Source organism: Ziziphus jujuba, chromosome 1 (assembly GCF_031755915.1).
Source record: "Ziziphus jujuba cultivar Dongzao chromosome 1, ASM3175591v1".
Classification (NCBI taxonomy): Eukaryota; Viridiplantae; Streptophyta; class Magnoliopsida; order Rosales; family Rhamnaceae; genus Ziziphus; species Ziziphus jujuba.
In genome coordinates, this window is record NC_083379.1 from 20,116,745 (window position 1) to 20,136,653 (window position 19,909).

Genomic DNA, 19,909 nt, shown 5'->3' on the forward strand with positions numbered 1-19,909 from the left:
CTTATAATGCGGAACATAAAAACTCTCCGAACATCATTAATAAATAATATCTAAAATATCTCAAAAGAAAATGAAACTAAAATAAACTCCAACACCCAAAGGTCTTTCAAGATAAATAATATAAAAAAAATAAAAAATAAAAACAACTAAACACCATTATCATATGCCAAATCCAGCTACCTTGAAACTATGGTGTACCTGAAACCATAATAATAAATAATCAGTATAAAACTCAGCAAGCTACTGGATTTTTCATAAATACAAAAATAAAAAAATACTTAAAACGATAATGAATAAATATCCAAAAATAATCCTCAACAATGTAAACATAATTTTCTTATAAACTCTAATTGTTAACTACCTAGTCAGACTTGGCATAACATAACATTATCCATTGGTAATCCATATAAACTCGAGTGTCAGGTATGTAACAAGTGGTGAAATATAAATTTTAAAAACAAACACTTATACCCGAAAATATAAGTCATATCCCTACTGTGATCATCAGTAGGTCCTTCCACATGAAACAATATGTCTAAACCCCAAGGTAAAGAACCATAAATTACTAGAGAAAATACCCTTACATGATTCATCTTAACAATCGAAAACATATCATAACATATCACATAAATGCCTACTAAGTACCAACAACTAGAGCAAAAATATATATATCAATAATCCAATAATTTCTTTGTACAATACATATATGTTTCATAAAACATAAATTTATATAAAAACATAAACAAATCAATAACATATATACATATTTGATATGGTTTCTATTAAAAAGTCCAGTAACTTACCTTGATTAGCAAACTCACAAAAGATTAACAACCTATAGATAATACCAATAATCTCTCATAAGTGTAAAGCAGAACCATCATATACCATAATTATCTTACATATAAATCCTAAAATCAAGCTCTTAAATCCAAACTAAATGAATAAGAGTTGATACCATAAGATCACCATGGCTTAACCCTCAAATCTTAAAATCATAAGTCTAGAACAAGATCAAATCACCAAAAGCCAAATAAAAACCTATTAATCCATAAACAGTCTCTAAACAAGAAATTAATTCTTTATTCAAACGACATCATCTAAGTCTGAAAAATTATGAGGGTACTGTACACATGCATAAGTAACTGTGACTAAAACCATTTCATAAAGTAATAATGAAAAAACCATTCAAAACTCATTGAAAAGTTAACAAAGAAATACTGAAACCACTAGATTTTCATAAGCCTTCATTTATATGTTCAATCTGTTTCTCATTTGTGAAATTTTTTATTAATTTGAAATTTTACAGATTCAAACTAAACAATTATACATACGTCTACAAAATTTTAAAAGCCAAAAAAATGTCGAAAACATTGTCAAATTAAATTTAGTAACTAATTGACAGAAATTGAAAATCAGCATTTCACAGGGAGTCCTATCTACATAAAAATTTATTAAAAATAAAATACAAGTCCAAAAGCAGTAAAATTTTATGTCTTTTAATTATATATATTTATAATGCTTTTATTAGGTCAAATAAATATCGAAAACTATTTTAAATTGAATTTTTATTCTTTGCTAAACAGACTAGAAAATTAATTTAGATAGTTGAGTATAGGTAACTTAGAAAATCACCACGGCCAAAATATACATAATTTGAAGCTAAATTTTTTTATACTAATATTATACATATATATAATAAATTATATGAATTTTAAGGTAAAAATAATTTCATTTGAATCTATTTTGAAATTTTTACATACAAGCCATATTACAGTCGTACAGAAAAACAGACAGAATGTATAAATTCAAAATTTCATAATAAATTGAAAATAGATCCAAATCAACCCAAATAAATTTTTACAAATTCATAAACATGTCTATTTTAATCCATATAAATTTTAATGTTAAAATAAACTTTTACATAGTTTAAATAAATTCAAACAATCACTCTGTACAGATCCCCATATAAATTCCAGATTAGGGTTTCAACAATAATACTTCAAATTAGTCTTAATCATTACTTCTATAACCCCAAAACATCTCAAATAAATCTCATATAACATAAAAAGATCAGAAAAACCAACCTTGATCAACTTCAAAGATTCAGGATCTTCTTTACTATACCCCAAAACTTGATCAGAAAATTCCAAAATCTCCAAAAATACTAGATCCCTAACAATCTTTAATGGAAAACCAAAACCCTAAATTAAGATCAGAAGCCCTTACTATTAACTCTAATGGCATTTAGGGCTCAAAGAAAAAGAAGAAAAAGAAGAAGAAGACTTAGCCGATATCCTAGCGTCGCAAAGCTGAAAACAACGTAAAAGTAAAATAAACGTATATTTTCCTTCTTTTTTATAAAACCAAAAATAGAGTAAATACCTTTATTATTTTTTTTTTCAATTTCCTAAATTGAAATATACTTATAACCAAAATCTATTAGGATAAAAACTCTATTTTTTTTTTCTTTTAAAAACAAATACTTATAAAACCTTTTTAAAAATATATTTATACATATATATCCACCGTATATTACAGAATGATACCTTGATGGGCTGCATGTTAATGTTCAAATTAAAAAGACAAGATGATCACGATATGGAAAGATCCCATTTGTTTTGGAAAGACTTGGATGCCAAGAATGAAATATGGGATACAAATTTTTTAACTACATGAGACTACTTCCATAAGATTTGGTCCGTAAATTAGGAAAAAAGATGCCAGCAAGTTTAACTGGCATGCAATTAACGTGTAGAGGATATGCATCTTGGTGAGTTAGCATGGATGCTATGATCAATCTTGGAATCCACGGCTCTATTGGGCGTTCAATATAGATGAGCACAAGGTTTCAATTTGAGTAAGAAAATCTTGGTATTTTGAGAAAATATTTCATGGGTTCTATGCGAATTGGCAAAAAGGAAAGCATGAAGTTGCTTGGTCATTTAAATAAGAATATAGTGGAGCGAAGATAGAAGGCATGGATTTGATTAAATACATGTTGATGCCAAGTGGGGTGTCACAGGACATGTGTATATTTTCCATAATATTGAAGATGTGGGTGTAGCTTTAAATATATTTATGAGCAATAATGCTATGGATTTATAACCCAAATGACATGGCATCTCACATGACACTCCACCTAATAATGCCATGTCATTAATAAAATTCCCAATTAAAGTTTTTATTTTTAGTTTTTATTATTGTATTAAAACATGATTTACTCCAAAAAAAAAAAAAAAAAAGAATTCGTCGTTTGTAATTTCTCCGTCAAGCCACCATCGCCTACTTGCCCATCATAGCTTTTTTTCTTTCTTAGACGACGAGGAAGAAGAAAAGCCAAATAATAAGAATTTATTTTGGGGTTTATCTCAACCTTTTTTCAGGTAATGCCCCACGCCCTACAAACTGAAAACATGTTCCAAGCTTTTTTCTACTTTTTTGTTTGCTTTCGAAAAACAGAAAATTCGGCAACAAATAAAAGGTAATGAAATTGCTGTTAGTGTTTGGCTACGAATTCAAGAAAAGGATGACATAATAATCCAAATAATAAGAAAAGCCAAATAATAAGAATTCTCCATCACAGTTAACATAGTGTTCCGTATCACAAGAAGTTCAACAAGATCTTTTGGCATCTAGTGTAAGGAAACCACTAGGAAGCAACTATTGCAAGCAATATAAGAGTAATAGACTCATGCTATTTTTATCAAAACTTTGTCATTCCATAGTTTTAATAGATAATGTTAGTATTGTCTTTGTTATTATATGATATGTTACACTTGACTATGTAATGAGTAATTTTTATATTAAGTAAAAGTAGTTCATAAAGGCTTGCCTCCACATAGTGAAGAATTTCATCCTCTTGAACACCAGCAACAAGAAGAAAAAGGGGCACAATCATATTTATTATCTAGAAATCTTGCTAAGGTATGTTTATGTCGTATAATCAATTTCTAAAAATAAAATTACTTTATGCTAATTTATAATTGTTTTTAATTTAAGTAATTTTATAATATTTAAACTAGGATATTGATAATAAAGAAATGGACACTACAACAAGCACAGAAGACAAAATAGAGCCTAGGATTGGAATGATTTTTTACTCACCTGATGAATTAGTGGAATACTATAAATTTTATGGAAAGGAAAAAAGCTTCAAAATTAGCAAAAGGACATCAAGTAATGGAGATGATGGAAAGGTGAAATACATTACATTGGCATGCTCACGTAATGGCAAGTCAAAATGTACATCAAGAAGTGCTTTGAAATTGCATCCAGTGACAAAAACAAGTTGTCAGGCTAAGCTTAGAGCTGGTAAATGTCCAGATGGAAGGTGGCAAATTGGCTCTATTGCTCTTGAACATAACCATGAATTAAATACTCCAAGAAAAGCTCGATATTATAAAAGTAATAGAGAAATGAAGTCATATATACAAAGGAAGTTCAAAATAAATGATAAAGCTGGAATAAGACTAAACAAGAATTTCATTCTTTGGTGGTTAAAGCCGGTGGACATGAATATTTGAAATTTTTAGAAAAAAAAATTTGTAGAAACTATATTGATAAGATTAGATGTTTACGACTAGAGGAAGGTGATGCTACTGCAATTCAAAAATATTTCTTGAAAATGCAAGCTGATAATTCAAGCTTCTTTTTATATGTTGGATTTAGATTATGAAGATCGAATCAAAAATTTATTTTGGGCGAATGCAAGGAGTAGGGCTGCTTACAATGAATTTGGGGATGTGGTCACATTTGATACTACATATTTAACAAATAAATATGATATGCCTTTTACGCCTTTTGTGGGGGTCAATCATCATGAACAATCAATATTACTTGGATGTGGGTTGATCTCTAAAGAGGATACTGAGACATTTACCTGGTTGTTTCAGTCTTGGCTTGCATGTATGTGTGGTCGTGCTCCAACTGCAATAATTACTGATCAAAATAAAGCCATACAGAATGCAATTGAAATTATTTTTCCTGATGCACATCATAGGTGGTGTCCGTGGCATATAAAGAAGAAATTACCCAAAAAATTGAAAAGCTATAAGCAGTATGAAGCTATCAAGTTTGCTTTTCACAATGCTATATATGATTCTTTAACTTATTATGAATTTGAAAATCGATGGAATATTTTCATTAACAAGTATGCTCTTCATTCCAATGAATAGTTATCTGGATTGTATATTGAGAGGTGACGATGGGTGCCTGCATTTGTTAAGGATATTTTATGGGCAGGTATGTCTACAACTCAACGTAGTGAAAGTATGCATGCATTTTTTGATGGGTATGTGAATTCAAAAACCTTTTTAAAACAATTTGTGGAGCAATATGATAATGCTTTAAAAGATAAAGTTGGAAAAAAAAAACCATGAAGATTTCAATTCTTTTAACTCTTGGATCCCTTGTATGACTAGCTATGATATTGAAAAACAATATCAAAGTTGTTATACTACTGCAAAGTTGTTAGCTTCAAGTAAAGAGATTGTAGAAAAATCATACCAATTTGTAATGGATGAAGATATAATGACTGGAGAGAGTAATCGACGTGTTTCTTTCATTGTTTGTGTTCTAGAAAAGTATATTTTAAGACGGTGGAGGAAGGATGTAAAACGATGTCTTGCTAAAGTGAGAATAAATCATGTTGATTGGAGTGCCAAACCTGAAACATATCGATTTGATAAGATGTGCAACTCATTTTTCTGAGGTTGTAGATTTGGCAACTGATAGTGATGATAAGTGTAACATGGTGATGGAGGTGATTCACAATTTGAAAATGAAATTGATATTGAATGAAGGTATTGACAAGGATGCTCAGACAATAAGTGGCAAGGAGAATAATGTTTCCAATAAAAATGGAGAAGTTCTTACTCCATTGGTTGTTCGAAGTAAAGGCTGTCCTCCATTTAAAAGAAAGCAATTTAAAGCTGAGCAAATTTTTCAGAAAAGAAAAGAAGAGAAAATACGATCAGAAATCGATGGTAGCAAAATAATAAAACTATGAAATAAAATGTCATTAATTAATATGTTTTAGAAATATTTTGCTATTGATGTTTTATTATTTATTATTTTTAATGTTCTTTTTCGTTTCATAGAAATCGAACAGATGAACATGTGACTTAAATTCTATTGTGGACATTGAAAAAGCTTATGCATTTGGAGCATAAGAGAGTGTTATATCAAAGGTATAAATTGGTATAGTATAACTATATGATTTTTGTTACATAAACATACTCATATATGTCATTGCTTAACTAATTTAAGTAATTATTTTGATATATCTTGGTATAAGGTAAATAGGACATTGAATTTTGGAGCTAATGAAACTTTTTCGAATGGACTAAATGAGTCTTATAGTTCTTCTTCTCAAGTTCATAGCCAAGATATTTGAATGAATAGCCAAACTAATTTTATGCCCACTTTAGAGAACCATTTACAGGTATTTAATACTTCATTTCATTATCATGAGCTTGTGGTTATGAAATGTGTTTATTTTTTATATATAAATATTTTATATTGTCTTGTTATCAAATATCAGTATCTAATACTATGAATTAAATTTCAATTTAAATAGGGTGACAAAAATTTGGGCAATGAAAATGGGAGCAACTGCATAGGCTACATTCTTTTAGACCTATGTTGTCTAGTACTTTTGTATAGTGTTGAAAAGGTGGTGGAGTTAATTTCAAAATCTAAAAATAAAAACAAAAACCTTATTTAAAATAAATTTTCATCTGAGGATGTTTTGATATTCTAAATTTATCAGTTGGTGGTTTCTTTGTTTGAGGATATTATTGAAATTGATTATTTTCAAGCTGTCAATTCAAGTCTAAGCAAAACGCATTATTCAAGAATGTTTTCTGGTGCACTCTATTAAGCAACTTCTTTAGTATTTTTCTGGTTTTTCATGAATATTCTTTTGTAGAGATTTATATATGGTGACTCCGTTACAATTGATAGTATTTGTTCTAAGATAGAAAAGAGTCTTTGATGGCTGCACAATTCTCTTGCAATGATGTGACAAACTTCGCTTGTTAATTTTTATGAGGTTTTATCCAAAAATATATATATTAGAAAAAAAAAAAAGGTTGGACTTTGAAGCTTGTTTTGATCATTTTTATGCATACTTGGAAATTTGAAAATCTCAACCTTTCATAAGAAAAATGTCTAGAAAACCAAAGATGGAAGAAAATCTATGGAACTTTCAAAGTTGTATTACTAAATTAATTAGAAAGCTTACAAAGGATGTTGATGTTTTTAACCATTTATACAGAACTAGTTAAGAGTTAACAACCTCAAAAATAAACTTGTAAAAACCTAAAACAAGCTTAATAACCAAGCTAACAAACTTTTCTAAATTGTTGAACCCTTCTACTAATTTCTCTTCCGCCATCTCAATTATGTCTCTATCCTAATGATGATCAGTGTTGGTGATAGTAAATCTACTGATGCAATCTCATTAGCAAGATCCTTCAGTTTAGCAAAAACCTTGCTATCCCTGAAGCAGCAGTGATGTCTCGAATTACATTCACTTCGATTCCTTGCTGCTGTAGAAAATCCATCTTTTGCCCACCTCTTCCAAACACTAGTGGATCCCTTCCTTTAATTCTAACAACAGTTGCTCCAACATAAGCAAAATGAAGTAGCAACTCATGTATCTCCTCCTGGGTTCCTATAATCTTTACGAAATTGATAAGTGAATGAAAATATGGGTAGAAAATATGTTTGAAAACTAAAGCAAAGACTGCTTTCAAAAGTTCATGTAACTTCAGTCTTGAATTTAACAAGTGGTAAATATCTATTTATGGAAGCTAAAAAGAGTCAAAAGTTGAAGAAATAGTTCCCAAATAGATAATGCTGCAGCTCATATTATATGTTTGTGGGCTTTGGTGACATTAAATTCCAACCTTAACTATACAATTTTTGAGATTTTCTATGAACTTAAATTATTATACACTTTGGAAACCTCAACTGCCTATTTTTCCTTCTCTCACACATGAGAATGGTAGCATTGACCATGAAAGTTCAAGCTGATTTCTTACACACTAAGGAAACGAAAAGATTCATATGATAGGTAATTGAAAAGACTATATATCATCTATAACGGATACACCACAGAAAAGAGTATAGTGCTTTTATACCTAATGTGAAGCAAATAAGAGCAGTGCCCATAAGTAACTCAAAGGTAAATCCCTTGCAAAACCTTTCTTAATTGCTTCCATACTTAAAACTGTGAATATGAATAAGATACTAATTAAACCAGCAACTAAGCAAAAAATCGTAATGGGTCTGCATTGAATTCGTAGATTTCAAAGAAACAACATACAAGTCCATGTTCCTATTAAATTTTTTACTTCCTCTAAGGAAACCCACCATCTAAGAGAAGGCAAATCATATGTCCAAAGTGATACAAACCAAGGTGGACTTACTCCTAAACCCGTGTTATAGTAGCCTAGATCACGATTAAGTTTAGATTCTTATGGAAACCTCAACCTCTAATCAACTTATGACTAGAAACTTTGGTATAGAATGAAGACACCACAATAGTTAATATCAAAGGTGTATTCTCATTGAAAAATAAGCCCTTAAATAGGCTAAAATCACAAAACAATAAACCCTAACTTGCTAAATAAAATTCGGCCCAAAGGAATTAGGAAACAAGCTTGGCCGAATTTACAATGCTTTCCTAAACTAATTTAGATTAATTAATTTCTTATTTTGAATTAGTAATTAATTAATTTACAATTGAAATAATAAATAATAACTTTCTTAAATTAATCTGTCCAGCAAATAAATAAATAAATAACCAATTTCATAAAAGAAAAGTCAAATTACAAATTAGGAAACTAGTTGACTATCTTTAAAACTAAGCTATTTTTTAACCAATCAATGACTAATTTAAGCTCCAAATCAGCTTCCATAAGCCATGTAGGATGCCAAATAGGATTAATACTAGTTCCCATATGTTGCCTTTGATTGGAATAAGTCAAACTTGCTTGATCATCAAATGTAGTCAAAGCCAACGGTAAAACATGACATTTTCAACCAAATATTGGTGTTGTGCACACAAGCTGGTTTTAGGTGCTTTGCTTCTACCTTGACATGATTCCATGGCCTCTTGGTGATATTAATTGAGTTCAAAAGTGTTGAACCCGTTCCTTGCTGCTCGGAGTCCACATATGCATTAAAACACCTACCCCGGATCCAACATGGCCTCCACCACTTGGACACATAAAACGAGTCTTAGATTTTCGGGTATGGATAAACTCTTTTGAAAATTGATAACTCCCTGTATGAATACAGCCAGGTTGTCTTTAAATCTCTTGGCTTGTGCTCTAGTGATTGGTCCGATCTTCATCTGTATTGGATCAGCACCCTAGCGGATAGTCGGTTATACGGGCACAGGTGGATTCTCATCATAAAGTTTCGAAAACCAATTGTTACAGCTCTTATCCATCACCAGCAATATTGGATTCACCATCTCCTTGGCAAGCATCACCTCTTCAAACCCATGCAATTAAAATTAAAATAAAACCATTGATAGCTTAACGTATAAACTACAAAGCCAAATAAATAAATAAAAATCTATGTTATATGTATATATATGACTTACCCATCTGTAATTTAGAGGAGTAGCAATACCTCCCACATATGCAACTGCTGGTAACCATTCCAAGTACCACTCACTGAATTCATAGCCAAACACTAACAACAATTTCATTACCTTTTCTTTGTTGTCGATTTTTCTGTTTTTCGAAAGCAAACAAAAAAGCAGAAAAAAAGCTTGGAACGTGTTTTCAGTTTGTGGGGCATTACCTGAAAAAAGATTGAGATAAACCTCAAAATAAATTCTTATTATTTGGCTTTTCTTCTTCCTCGTCGTTCAAGAAAGAAAAATGCTATGATGGGCAAGTAGGCGATGGTGGCTTGAAGGAGAAATTGCATACGATGATTTCTTTTTTTTTTTTTTTTTTTTTGGGTAGATCATGTTTTAATACAATTATAAACCCTAAAAATAAAAACTAATAATTGATTAATTGGGAATGTTATTAATGACATGGTATTATTAGGTGGAGTGTCATGTGAGATACCATATTATTTGGGTTATAATTTTGGTTAAAATTTTTGTATCCATAGCATTATTGATTTATGAAAGATTTAGGACAGCTATGTCTATGTGAATATTTGAATGATTTTTTTGGTGAACAAAAGAATTTGTTGGCATGAAGCTTGCACAAAACTGAAGAGAAAAATGCATTAATGCTGCTTTGCAATTTTTTGCATTTCAATACAAAATCACAAAGGAAAAGGGGCAATGTTTGGTCCTTAATTTAAATTTTCCATATTTAATAGTTTATTTATTAAAATATTATTTTTGGAAGATTAATTAATTGATATTGGTCCATATTAATTGGAAATTAAAAGGTTACGTGATTGGCACGTGTATAAATTGAAATCTTCAAGCTAGAATTTGCCGCAATCCGACATCAAAAGTGTGTGAAATATCTTAACTAACTTTTTCTATATAAGTTGAAACTCCATTGGTTTTGAGGATACACACATCTCTACATACAATTATAATACTCCAAACTATTTAGTTTACTCTTATTAGAATTTGCTTTAATTAGACAATTATTCTTAATTGTTCTTAGTTGCAATTTTATTTTTACAATCTTTTAATTATTAAAACAATTTAATTTTGTGAATTATTTTGTTCTTCAATAATCAATACAATCATTCAAGTAGCTTGATTCAGTTGGTGCATATTTTTATTACAGAATTGTTATAAATTTGAAGTGGCATGCTTACACACCTCAGAGACAAAAGATTATTATTAGGAATTTTTCCAACTGATTATAACATGTCCCTGCCATCTCAATATCAAGAAATCCCCACTCTAATTAGGAGCAAAGCACCGCGAGGACAAGGCAATTCAAGGTAAATTGATATCCTAATTAAAAGAGTTAAGCATGTTTGGTTTCTTATCCTGTTACTGTTACTGGCAGGCTGGATCAACTAGTTTGCACATTAAACTATCACTTTATTGATTTAAATCTAAGTGAGTTAAATTTTGACAATTATGATGGGTATCTTAAAAATGTTTTGTTTTTTTTTTTTTTATATCTGATTATTCATGTTGTTTAAATGTCTAAGATTAATAAATAAGTTTTATCATGTTGAGCTTCACTCAATTTTTCATTTTTATTTAGAATATACATATATATATATATATATATAATTGAGAGATATACAAATAATCCTGATAAGTTATGAGCACCACTCTTCAAAAATATATCATAACCAATAAAAGAAGTAAAACAAATAATACTACAATAATTGCTCCTCTTTATTCACCACAAAAACAATTACTCCACCTTTTATCATTAATCATGATCAATAAGTAGGTTAATGAAAACTTTATCTTGAGATTGAGATACAAATAATCCAATGTGATAAGTTATGAGGCACCACTCTTTAATGATATATCATGACCAATAAAGAAACTCACAGCCATATCCTTTTGCAAAAACAAAAACAAAAAGAAAAAAAAAAAAAAAAAAACCCTTTAAAAATTCATTTGAGAATTAAATATTAAGTTTGAAAAGGTTTCAAATCAATCCAATTTCATTCTACAGAAAGAAGACAGTAAAAATTTCTTTTGAATTTAATTACATCAGTTATCGTTTTACAAAACATCTACAATCACAGCCGTAAAAAGGGCAAAAAAGAAAAAATATAACTCAAAAACTTAAATAAAAAGAAAAAAAATGCAAAAACCAGCCATTCATTTTACTTTTGCGGCAATTAAAATACCAAAGATTTTACAGTTTTATGTGAATTTCAAAAATTTTCAAAAAGAATAAAAAAAAAAAACGATAATAAGTAATTTAAAATTTTTTTAATTAAAAAATATTTATTTTTATTTTAAAATTTTAGTTTCGTTGGTTATAATTTGATAATGTATATCGAATATCCATAGCCGTGAAAAACGCTTGCTATAATGAGAAACCAAATGGAGAAGGAACCAAATGTGAACGGCATGGCGGCTTACTCGAAAACGCAAGTAATCAATTGCCCTTGTTTTCATTTTCGATTTCCACATAGGAATCCCCTCCTTATATTTTTTTATTATTATTTTTCTTTTTTATTTTATTTATTATTTTTGTTCCGTATAACTCAAGCGAGCTTGCTTATATCATTCATTAACAAAATTCCAAATTGGAAGCAAGAGATCAAAAGGAATATTCAAAACCATCTTCAGCTACGAAGATGGAGCAGCAAACCGAGGCCTCTCCGCTGCTTGTGTCCGATAGGGTCATCGTCAATGGGACGATTACGCCTCTCACTCTTTCCGGGGACGGTGTGCTTCTGTGGTCGGAGGGAAGTCAACGCTGTCTCATAGTGGAGAAGCAGGTTCTTGGGTTTGTTTCGGACGGTCCCAAGATCAAGATCAGGGCCGTTGTCGAAGCCGCCGAGAGAATCTGCTGTGTCGGCACCAGGACAGCTCTGCTCAGGAAGGACTTTGTCTTCGAGATTTTGTCTGAGGACATGCACAGGCTCTGGTGCGAGAAGCTCCGGCAATGTATTGATGCTCTTGGTAATTCTCCGTTTTCTTCTTTTTTTCTTATTGTTAATATCGTTTTTGGGTTTTTTTTTTTTTTTGTGTGTGTGTGTGTTTGTTTCGCACGAAAGTGTAGGAATGTTTAAATCTCTCGGACTGGGAGTCAGTATTGTTTTAATTTCAATATCGGTTTATTTATTTATTTTGTTTTTAATTTTTTACCGCTTACGGAGGAAAATATCGAACATTTATATAATTAGGTAGTTTGAAGTGAGCTCTTTTAACTGATGTTCACAATAAAAAAAAGTGTCTTTTTAGTGTTATATATTATTGGCTATCTAGTTTCAATCTGATTTGGATTATTTATCTCTTCGTTTAATTACTTGGAAATAAAAATGGTTATTGATATTATTCATTCATATTTCAAGTTTCTGATGGATTTTACTGTTTCATTATTTGTTGCATATTGTATTGATGATTAGCTTTAACTTCTATTTGCAACAGATCGTCCTAAGAGGCTCCTCGTGTTTGTGAACCCATTTGGTGGGAGTAGATCTGCTTCAAATATATTTCTTGATCAAGTAAAACCTCTTCTCGTGGATGCTGATGTTCAATTTACATTGCAAGGTTTGGAATTTTTTTTTTTTCATTTTTTTATTTTCAATTAAACCATGTATTCTGTATATAGCTCTTTCCTCGATTTAGGATATGGATCCATTTTGTTTCAAAATATTTATTCTTTGAATCTAATTTGCAGAAACTCAATATCAGCTTCATGCAAAAGAAGTTGCTAAAACATCAGATCTTTCAAAGTATGATGGCATTGTATGTGTTAGTGGGGATGGAATTCTGGTCGAGGTAGGTTGCTTATGATTGGTGGCTACATGGATAGTATTATATATTTTTTGTTGTTGGGATGATAAATTTAAGGAATACCATTATGCATTGTTGAAGCAGCTACCTGAAGAATTTACTTGGGGTGACAGCAAGTTCTTTTTTTCAATGGTTATGAATTTCACTTGTTTGAAAAATCTACAGATTTAGCTTAATTTCAACCCTTAATGGGTGTTGTGCTCTCTTAATTAATTAAACCAGAACACCTATCGGGACTTCTATTTTTGACTTCAAATTACTTTAGGATTAGGTGTTTCAAGTGAAATTATATATATTTAACTCATCAATTATTCCAGGTTCACTTACTGCTGTTAAATTATCATAGCCAACATTTGTGTAGTTTTCGAACTTCGACTTGTGTGCTGATAAATTAATCAAAAAGGATATAGTGATAGGACCAGTGTTTCATTTATTGTACAACAGTTGTTGGGTTTTTGATAGGACTTTCAGATTATACCTGTAGGGTTGAGTACATAAACCCACCAATGGTAGAATGACTTCTGGTATAGCCTGAAAAATAGTTTGGCTGGTATAGAGTATTACCTCTGTCCCACAGCCATAAAGATGTGCTTTATTATCCCTGTGTTTTCATTATAAAACTATCAACTCAAACATTGATAATTGACTTAATGTTGGTTTCTTCCTAACCACTGTTGATTTTTCTTGTCTTACAATTATTGCACAACTTAGTAGGTAGTAAATGGACTTCTTGAGAGAGAGGATTGGGAAGCTGCAATAAAAATGCCTCTTGGAGTAGTTCCCGCAGGTTCATTTCTCTTTGTTTCACTCTGCATAGGTTGCATTAGAAAGCACTTTGGATTATGATAGGCAAATCTGAGAATTTCCAAACACTGGTTATACATGTATCAGCCATAGAATCATAAGATTATTTATGGGATTATACAAGTATTTTAATACTTTCTGCATCAAAGTCAGCATTCTACAGGCCTCTTTAAAAATATTCTTTTTAATGAATGAAAATGTTTTCAGGTACTGGGAACGGCATGGCAAAATCTCTTCTGGATGCTGTTGGTGAACCATGTACAGTGTATAATGCTGTTCTCTCCATTATTCGAGGTTGCACTTTGGGATTTGATATACTAAATTTATGTTATCAATTTTATGAGACTTTGGTTTTACTAAAGAAAGTTCTTCGTCATGCTTTAACTATTGGCAGGCCATAAGCGTTCACTGGATGTAGCTACCTTATTACAAGGGGAGACCAAATTTTTTAGTGTATTGATGCTTTGTTGGGGTAAGCCAAAATCGGGAATGGTATAATTTTATTTTTTTTATTCTGGTTCTGCCTGTCACTGTATGTTGCAACAATATTGCATCATTTATAGAGTTTCTTTTCATATCAGGACTGATAGCAGATGTTGACATCGAATCCGAAAAGTACAGGTGGATGGGAAGTGCTCGTATTGATTTCTATGTATGTTTTAAAATTTTCATGATATTTCTCATTCTCCATCTGATTAGTGTTTTTGTGTATTCTAGCGTCCATATATCTTACATTTTTCTAACAGATGCATCAAATATTGTTCCATAACTAAAATGCTACTGGAATTTTGAAGAAAACAACTTTTTTTCAAACATTGAAATGCATAGTCTAAGTTCGGTCAAATTCTGTCTTATTCAGAATGCTAAAATGAATTACAGAATGTTAATTTAGTATGGCTGTAGTTTTCTACAAAAATATTTCATAATGTTTTAAACTAATTTTTGCTTTCATGATGTTTATTTTAATTTAACTAAGTTACTCAGGATAGATCATGCAAAATTTTGTGTCTCGAATTGGTATGATCATAGTTCATTACAAGTTCTACCTTCTTGCTTTTGGGTGCATGCATATAAAATATGCAAATTAGAGCATTAAGCGGTGGAATATGCATCTGCATGCCATCTGCATTTTTATTGGTTGAAAAGTGTTCCATAGACAGTTTGCTAATTTGGCTGATTAACATGTGGGATTTTTTTTAGTAATGGAGATTTCATGTCGTTCCATTGGCATTAGTACCCCCATGCAAGAGCTTATTTTAAAATTCATAAAAATATTATTGAAACACAAACACTTATGCTTATCAGTAGTGGAGCCAGTAAGGGCGATGGGAGGCAAGTGCCACTCTGAGATTTTTTCTTGTTCTTGTTCTTTTTCTTTTTAACATGCATATTCTATCTCTATTTTATTTCTTATTAGTTCAATGATAGCATGACCCTTTTGCCATGGTATCTTTCCCCGCCTAAAGTTTTGATATAGTCATTGCTCTCTTCTTTCTCTCTTAAAACATGATTGTAAAAAAGGATAACCAATCAAGATTTATTCTCTTTATTTTGTATAACATAGATACTTGTCTATATTTCGTAGAGCAAATTAGATAAGTTAATTAGTGCTGTGTACAAAAGATAGGCAATGGAAAAAATGATAATATCTATCCAAATTTATCCACTGCTGCCATGATACTTTGTATTTTTCTTTTGCTGTGAATTGTTTTAAAAAATTACCTTCCCCATATAAAGAGACATAAATACATGAAACATAATGTTTGTATAAATCTAACTAAATTTCTAATATACAATGCTAATGACATTTTATTATTAATGAACTCACAATACTGAAACTCATCAATGTCAATTGTAAAGGTATCAGCCAGAAATATATCAATCAATATTCATTTATTTTATACTTACATATTTTCATCATGATGCATCAATATTCGTTTATTTTATACTTACATATTTTCACCATGATGCTAAGTGTTTCTGTTTTTCAGGCTCTTCAACGCATTATAGATTTGAGGCAGTATGATGGACGTATTTCCTTTGTGCCAGCACCTGGCTCTGAAACTTATGGAGAACCAACTAGTTACAGTAAGCATGGTGTGCGTGGTCCGAGTCAAGAGGAACTTGTTAAGATTCGGGGACATTATCGAGGACCTGATACTAACTTGGAAAATATGGAGTGGAGAACTATTCATGGGCCATTTGTTTCAGTATGGCTTCACAATGTAGCTTGGGGGGGTGAAGACACGATGGCAGCACCTCAAGCCAAGGTTGGTGTATAAGATGATGAAAATTTGCTACTTTTATGTAGAGTTCTCTCTCTAAATGTTACTGATCCTTATTATTTTTTTTTTCCACTGATTTGCATGCTTACACTTCATTCTAAGGTACTTTGTCTGAAGCAAAACCTTTGTATTTCATTTTATAGATTAGTAATCCCAAAGTAACTTGGGCATGGTGATTTTGATTTGAAAGAAGTATATGAGCTTTCTTCTTTTACAGAGATTTTATATTTACCCTTTTAACAGATTGAGTCTTAAACTCTACATTGTTTTCCTGAGCCTGATTTTGCATTAAAAAATAATAATAATAACTTATTTCTGTGCATTCTTCCCTTACCTATATCTTCTATTTTAAACTAACTGCTTCTTCATAGTGGAGCCATAAATAGATATGTTGAAATTTCATGTTTGCATATCCAGTGAAATTTACATAGCTGCAGAGCTTGACTGTATGCTGTTTATAAATTTAATTTATTCCGTCTGCTGCAAAAATTTCTCTGATAAATGTTCCAGAAGGTTCTTTTTCTGACTCTAAATATTCAGTTTATTTGGGATACTTCTTGTTTACAAGATAGTTTTTTTGCCAATCAATGTGCAATTACCAGATGGTTATTTGGGACTATATATGCAAAGAATGATGCCGTTCTGTTATTTGTGCCTGCTGCGTGCAGTTTTCAGATGGTTATATGGACTTGATCGTTATCAAGGATTGCCCAAGATTAGCCTTGCTATCGTTATTGACGACTTTGAACAATGGAGGCCATGTCAATTCACCATATGTTCTGTACTTCAAGGTGAGTTAATTATATTAATAAGCCACTTACTCTAGTTCATTAGATAGATGAGTCTGCAAAAGATATCCTAGTCATTTGTTAACTATTATTTTAACTACTATGTAAATGATTTTGTCTGCAAAACGGTTCCATGGTTTCCTTTTCTGTATTCACAACAAAATACAGGTGAAAGCATTCATCTTGGAACCTGGTACACGTACAAATGACCCGACCAAGGAAGGGATTATAGACTCAGATGGTGAGGTCCTGGCCAGAGGCAAAGGCACATACAAATGCGAGCAGAGGACCATGATGACCTATGATAAAATTCAAATAACAGTGGATCAAGGTTTAGCTACCCTATTTTCTCCTGCATAGAGTTTGATCATCCTTTTTAAAAAAAGTTCTTGACTATAGTTCCACAGACATTTTTTTTGCCACAAAGGATCTTCCCTAGACTTTTATTATGCCTGTACAGAACCACTATAGGGGGAAATAACGGAATCAAAGAAAAGAGAAATTCCTAAACAAGCTAGATGCTGAAAAATAATTTTTTGTAACTTCCAGTGATCATAATAAAAGCACCATGCAGTTAACCCTTTTGCTGCACATGGATTTTGGACTCGAGTTCATCTTTCATTGCTATCAATCTTAACAGATATAACTCAAACCTACACTGAGTGGTGGCAAGAGATACTGCTTCTTGACCCCTTTTCTAAAAAGATTGAACGGGACTGAAATCTGCAAAATGCATTGCTTATTTTGCTCATGGCTAATTTTTAATTTGTTTGTGGCCATAGACTGCTCGATCTAATTGTTTGTGCTTAAAATTTTTTATTTTATTTTTTTTTTATTGTGTTAAATATGTTGGAATTTTTTAGTTCCAAACCTACTTGAACGTAAAATTTGAAAGTTAACACCAATGTTCATTATCAATTGAGCTCTCCATGTGCGGACATACTTGATGTTGATTTGCTTGGGAATATTTGGTGCTTTATTGGGTTGGGTAATATTGTTATTTCACTTGTGAAATATTGACAAAAGATGATACCATTGATAGAATTTGAACTTACAATAAATATTAGGGTAATTAACATGAATGCCCCTTGAATTTTACTGTTGCATTATGGTCCCTGAACTTTCCATTTTTTGGCATTTAACCCTTGAATTCAAATGTGTTGCACGGTAAGGACTTTTAAAATTTTCAGTCCATTGGCTAACCAAAAAATACACATTCAAAGCATGTGAAAGGACATTGATGGTCATTTTAGTATTTAAGTTTGCTGTGAGGGTTCAAAAGTGCAACTTTAATATAGCTTAGGGGTAATAGTATCAATATTTCATAGATATTTTGGTTCATTGTATTTTTATATCCTCTAATATGAGATTGTCACAATTTTCACTTAAGCTTTCAATTTTCAATTTATTGCAAACTTGATTATAGTTAACTTTTTACTAACGCAAATTAATGACTATCTCATATGAGTTAAATATAAGATATAAGTATTGATAAGCTTAGGATAAAATCATTAAAAATACTTTATTCAAATCCAAGGTCCAAACTTTGATCTGAATAAAAATTCATCCACTTTCAAATTATAATGAAAAGAATATGAGGTATTCAACTACATTTTTCTTTTTTTCCAAAAGTAAAAGGTAGTAAAATCAACATTTTAAAACTATATTAAAAATTATATAATTTCATCCACCTTGTCATAAAATTTAGTCATACAAATAAGTTTTGACCATTAATATGAAAGTTTCAGCTGAACATTTTCTTGCTCAAACAAAAATTCCCTCGTCCCACCTAGATTTATCCATCTTTTGGCCTAGCTATGGAACTGCCATAATCCATAAACCTTTCACCCCATTTCTGGGTCATACTAGGCGTGTGCCCCAACAAAAAAAAAAAAAAAAAAAAAAAAGAATTATCAACCAACTAAACCTATCAATTCAATCCAATTCAATTTATTTAGATCAATTATTTTATAATAATTGAATTGATTTAAAAATTCAAAACCAATAATCGATTTGATTTAGATTAACTTCAAAATGTCCAAACTCATTAAAATATAAATAATTAAAAAATATATATTTCAATAGCAATTAGTAAGTTATTATTGTTTTTGTTTTATTTAATATTTATATTTATTTGCATTGTTTAGTTTAAAAAAAAGTAGTTCTAATCTATATATAATTTTAATCAATTTTATTTTATTTATCTTGCTTTAAAAATAAATATTTTTATTTTGTAAAATATTGACAGATTGTAATAAATAAATAAATTTAGCTATTTTACACAAGTATAAAAGGCCAAATTTCAAAGTTTCAATTACCTAACATTTAAATTCTACAACACGAGTTTATAAACTCAAGTCTAAATATAATCCTATATTGACCATCTAATTCAATCCAAATCAATCAAATCATTATTGAAGTGGACTAGATTAGAATTTATATTGAAATTGTTTTGGGTTGATTGAAAATTAACAAATTGATTGGAAAGTAAATCGGATTGATTATAACTAAAAAAGGTTGATTTCAAACAGATGAACATTCTCCCTCTAAGTCAACTTTCTCACCTACCTTCTAAGTCGTCAAAATGATTT

The 19,909-nt window shown here is 30.6% G+C and overlaps 1 protein-coding gene across 3 annotated transcripts; it reads left to right on the plus strand.

The window, feature by feature from the left end:
• Window positions 1-11,954: 11,954 nt before the first annotated feature.
• On the plus strand, window positions 11,955-17,924 carry LOC107422974 (sphingosine kinase 2). Of its 3 annotated transcripts, none has more exons than XM_025066733.3 (11): window positions 11,955-12,070; window positions 12,233-12,604; window positions 13,073-13,195; window positions 13,326-13,426; window positions 14,156-14,228; window positions 14,453-14,539; window positions 14,640-14,717; window positions 14,827-14,897; window positions 16,237-16,515; window positions 17,199-17,321; window positions 17,487-17,924. In XM_025066733.3, exons 2-11 carry the CDS (start codon window positions 12,277-12,279, stop codon window positions 17,676-17,678), a joined length of 1,455 nt encoding a protein of 484 aa, XP_024922501.1. In that variant the 5' UTR covers window positions 11,955-12,070; window positions 12,233-12,276; the 3' UTR covers window positions 17,679-17,924. The 3 variants fall into 3 exon arrangements, with proteins under 3 accessions (XP_024922501.1, XP_024922503.1, XP_015887975.1); XM_025066735.3 differs by having other exon boundaries at window positions 11,959-12,070; window positions 12,237-12,604; XM_016032489.4 differs by lacking the exons at window positions 11,955-12,070; window positions 12,233-12,604; window positions 13,073-13,195 and having other exon boundaries at window positions 13,337-13,426; window positions 14,153-14,228.
• The last annotated feature ends 1,985 nt before the right edge of the window (window positions 17,925-19,909 follow it).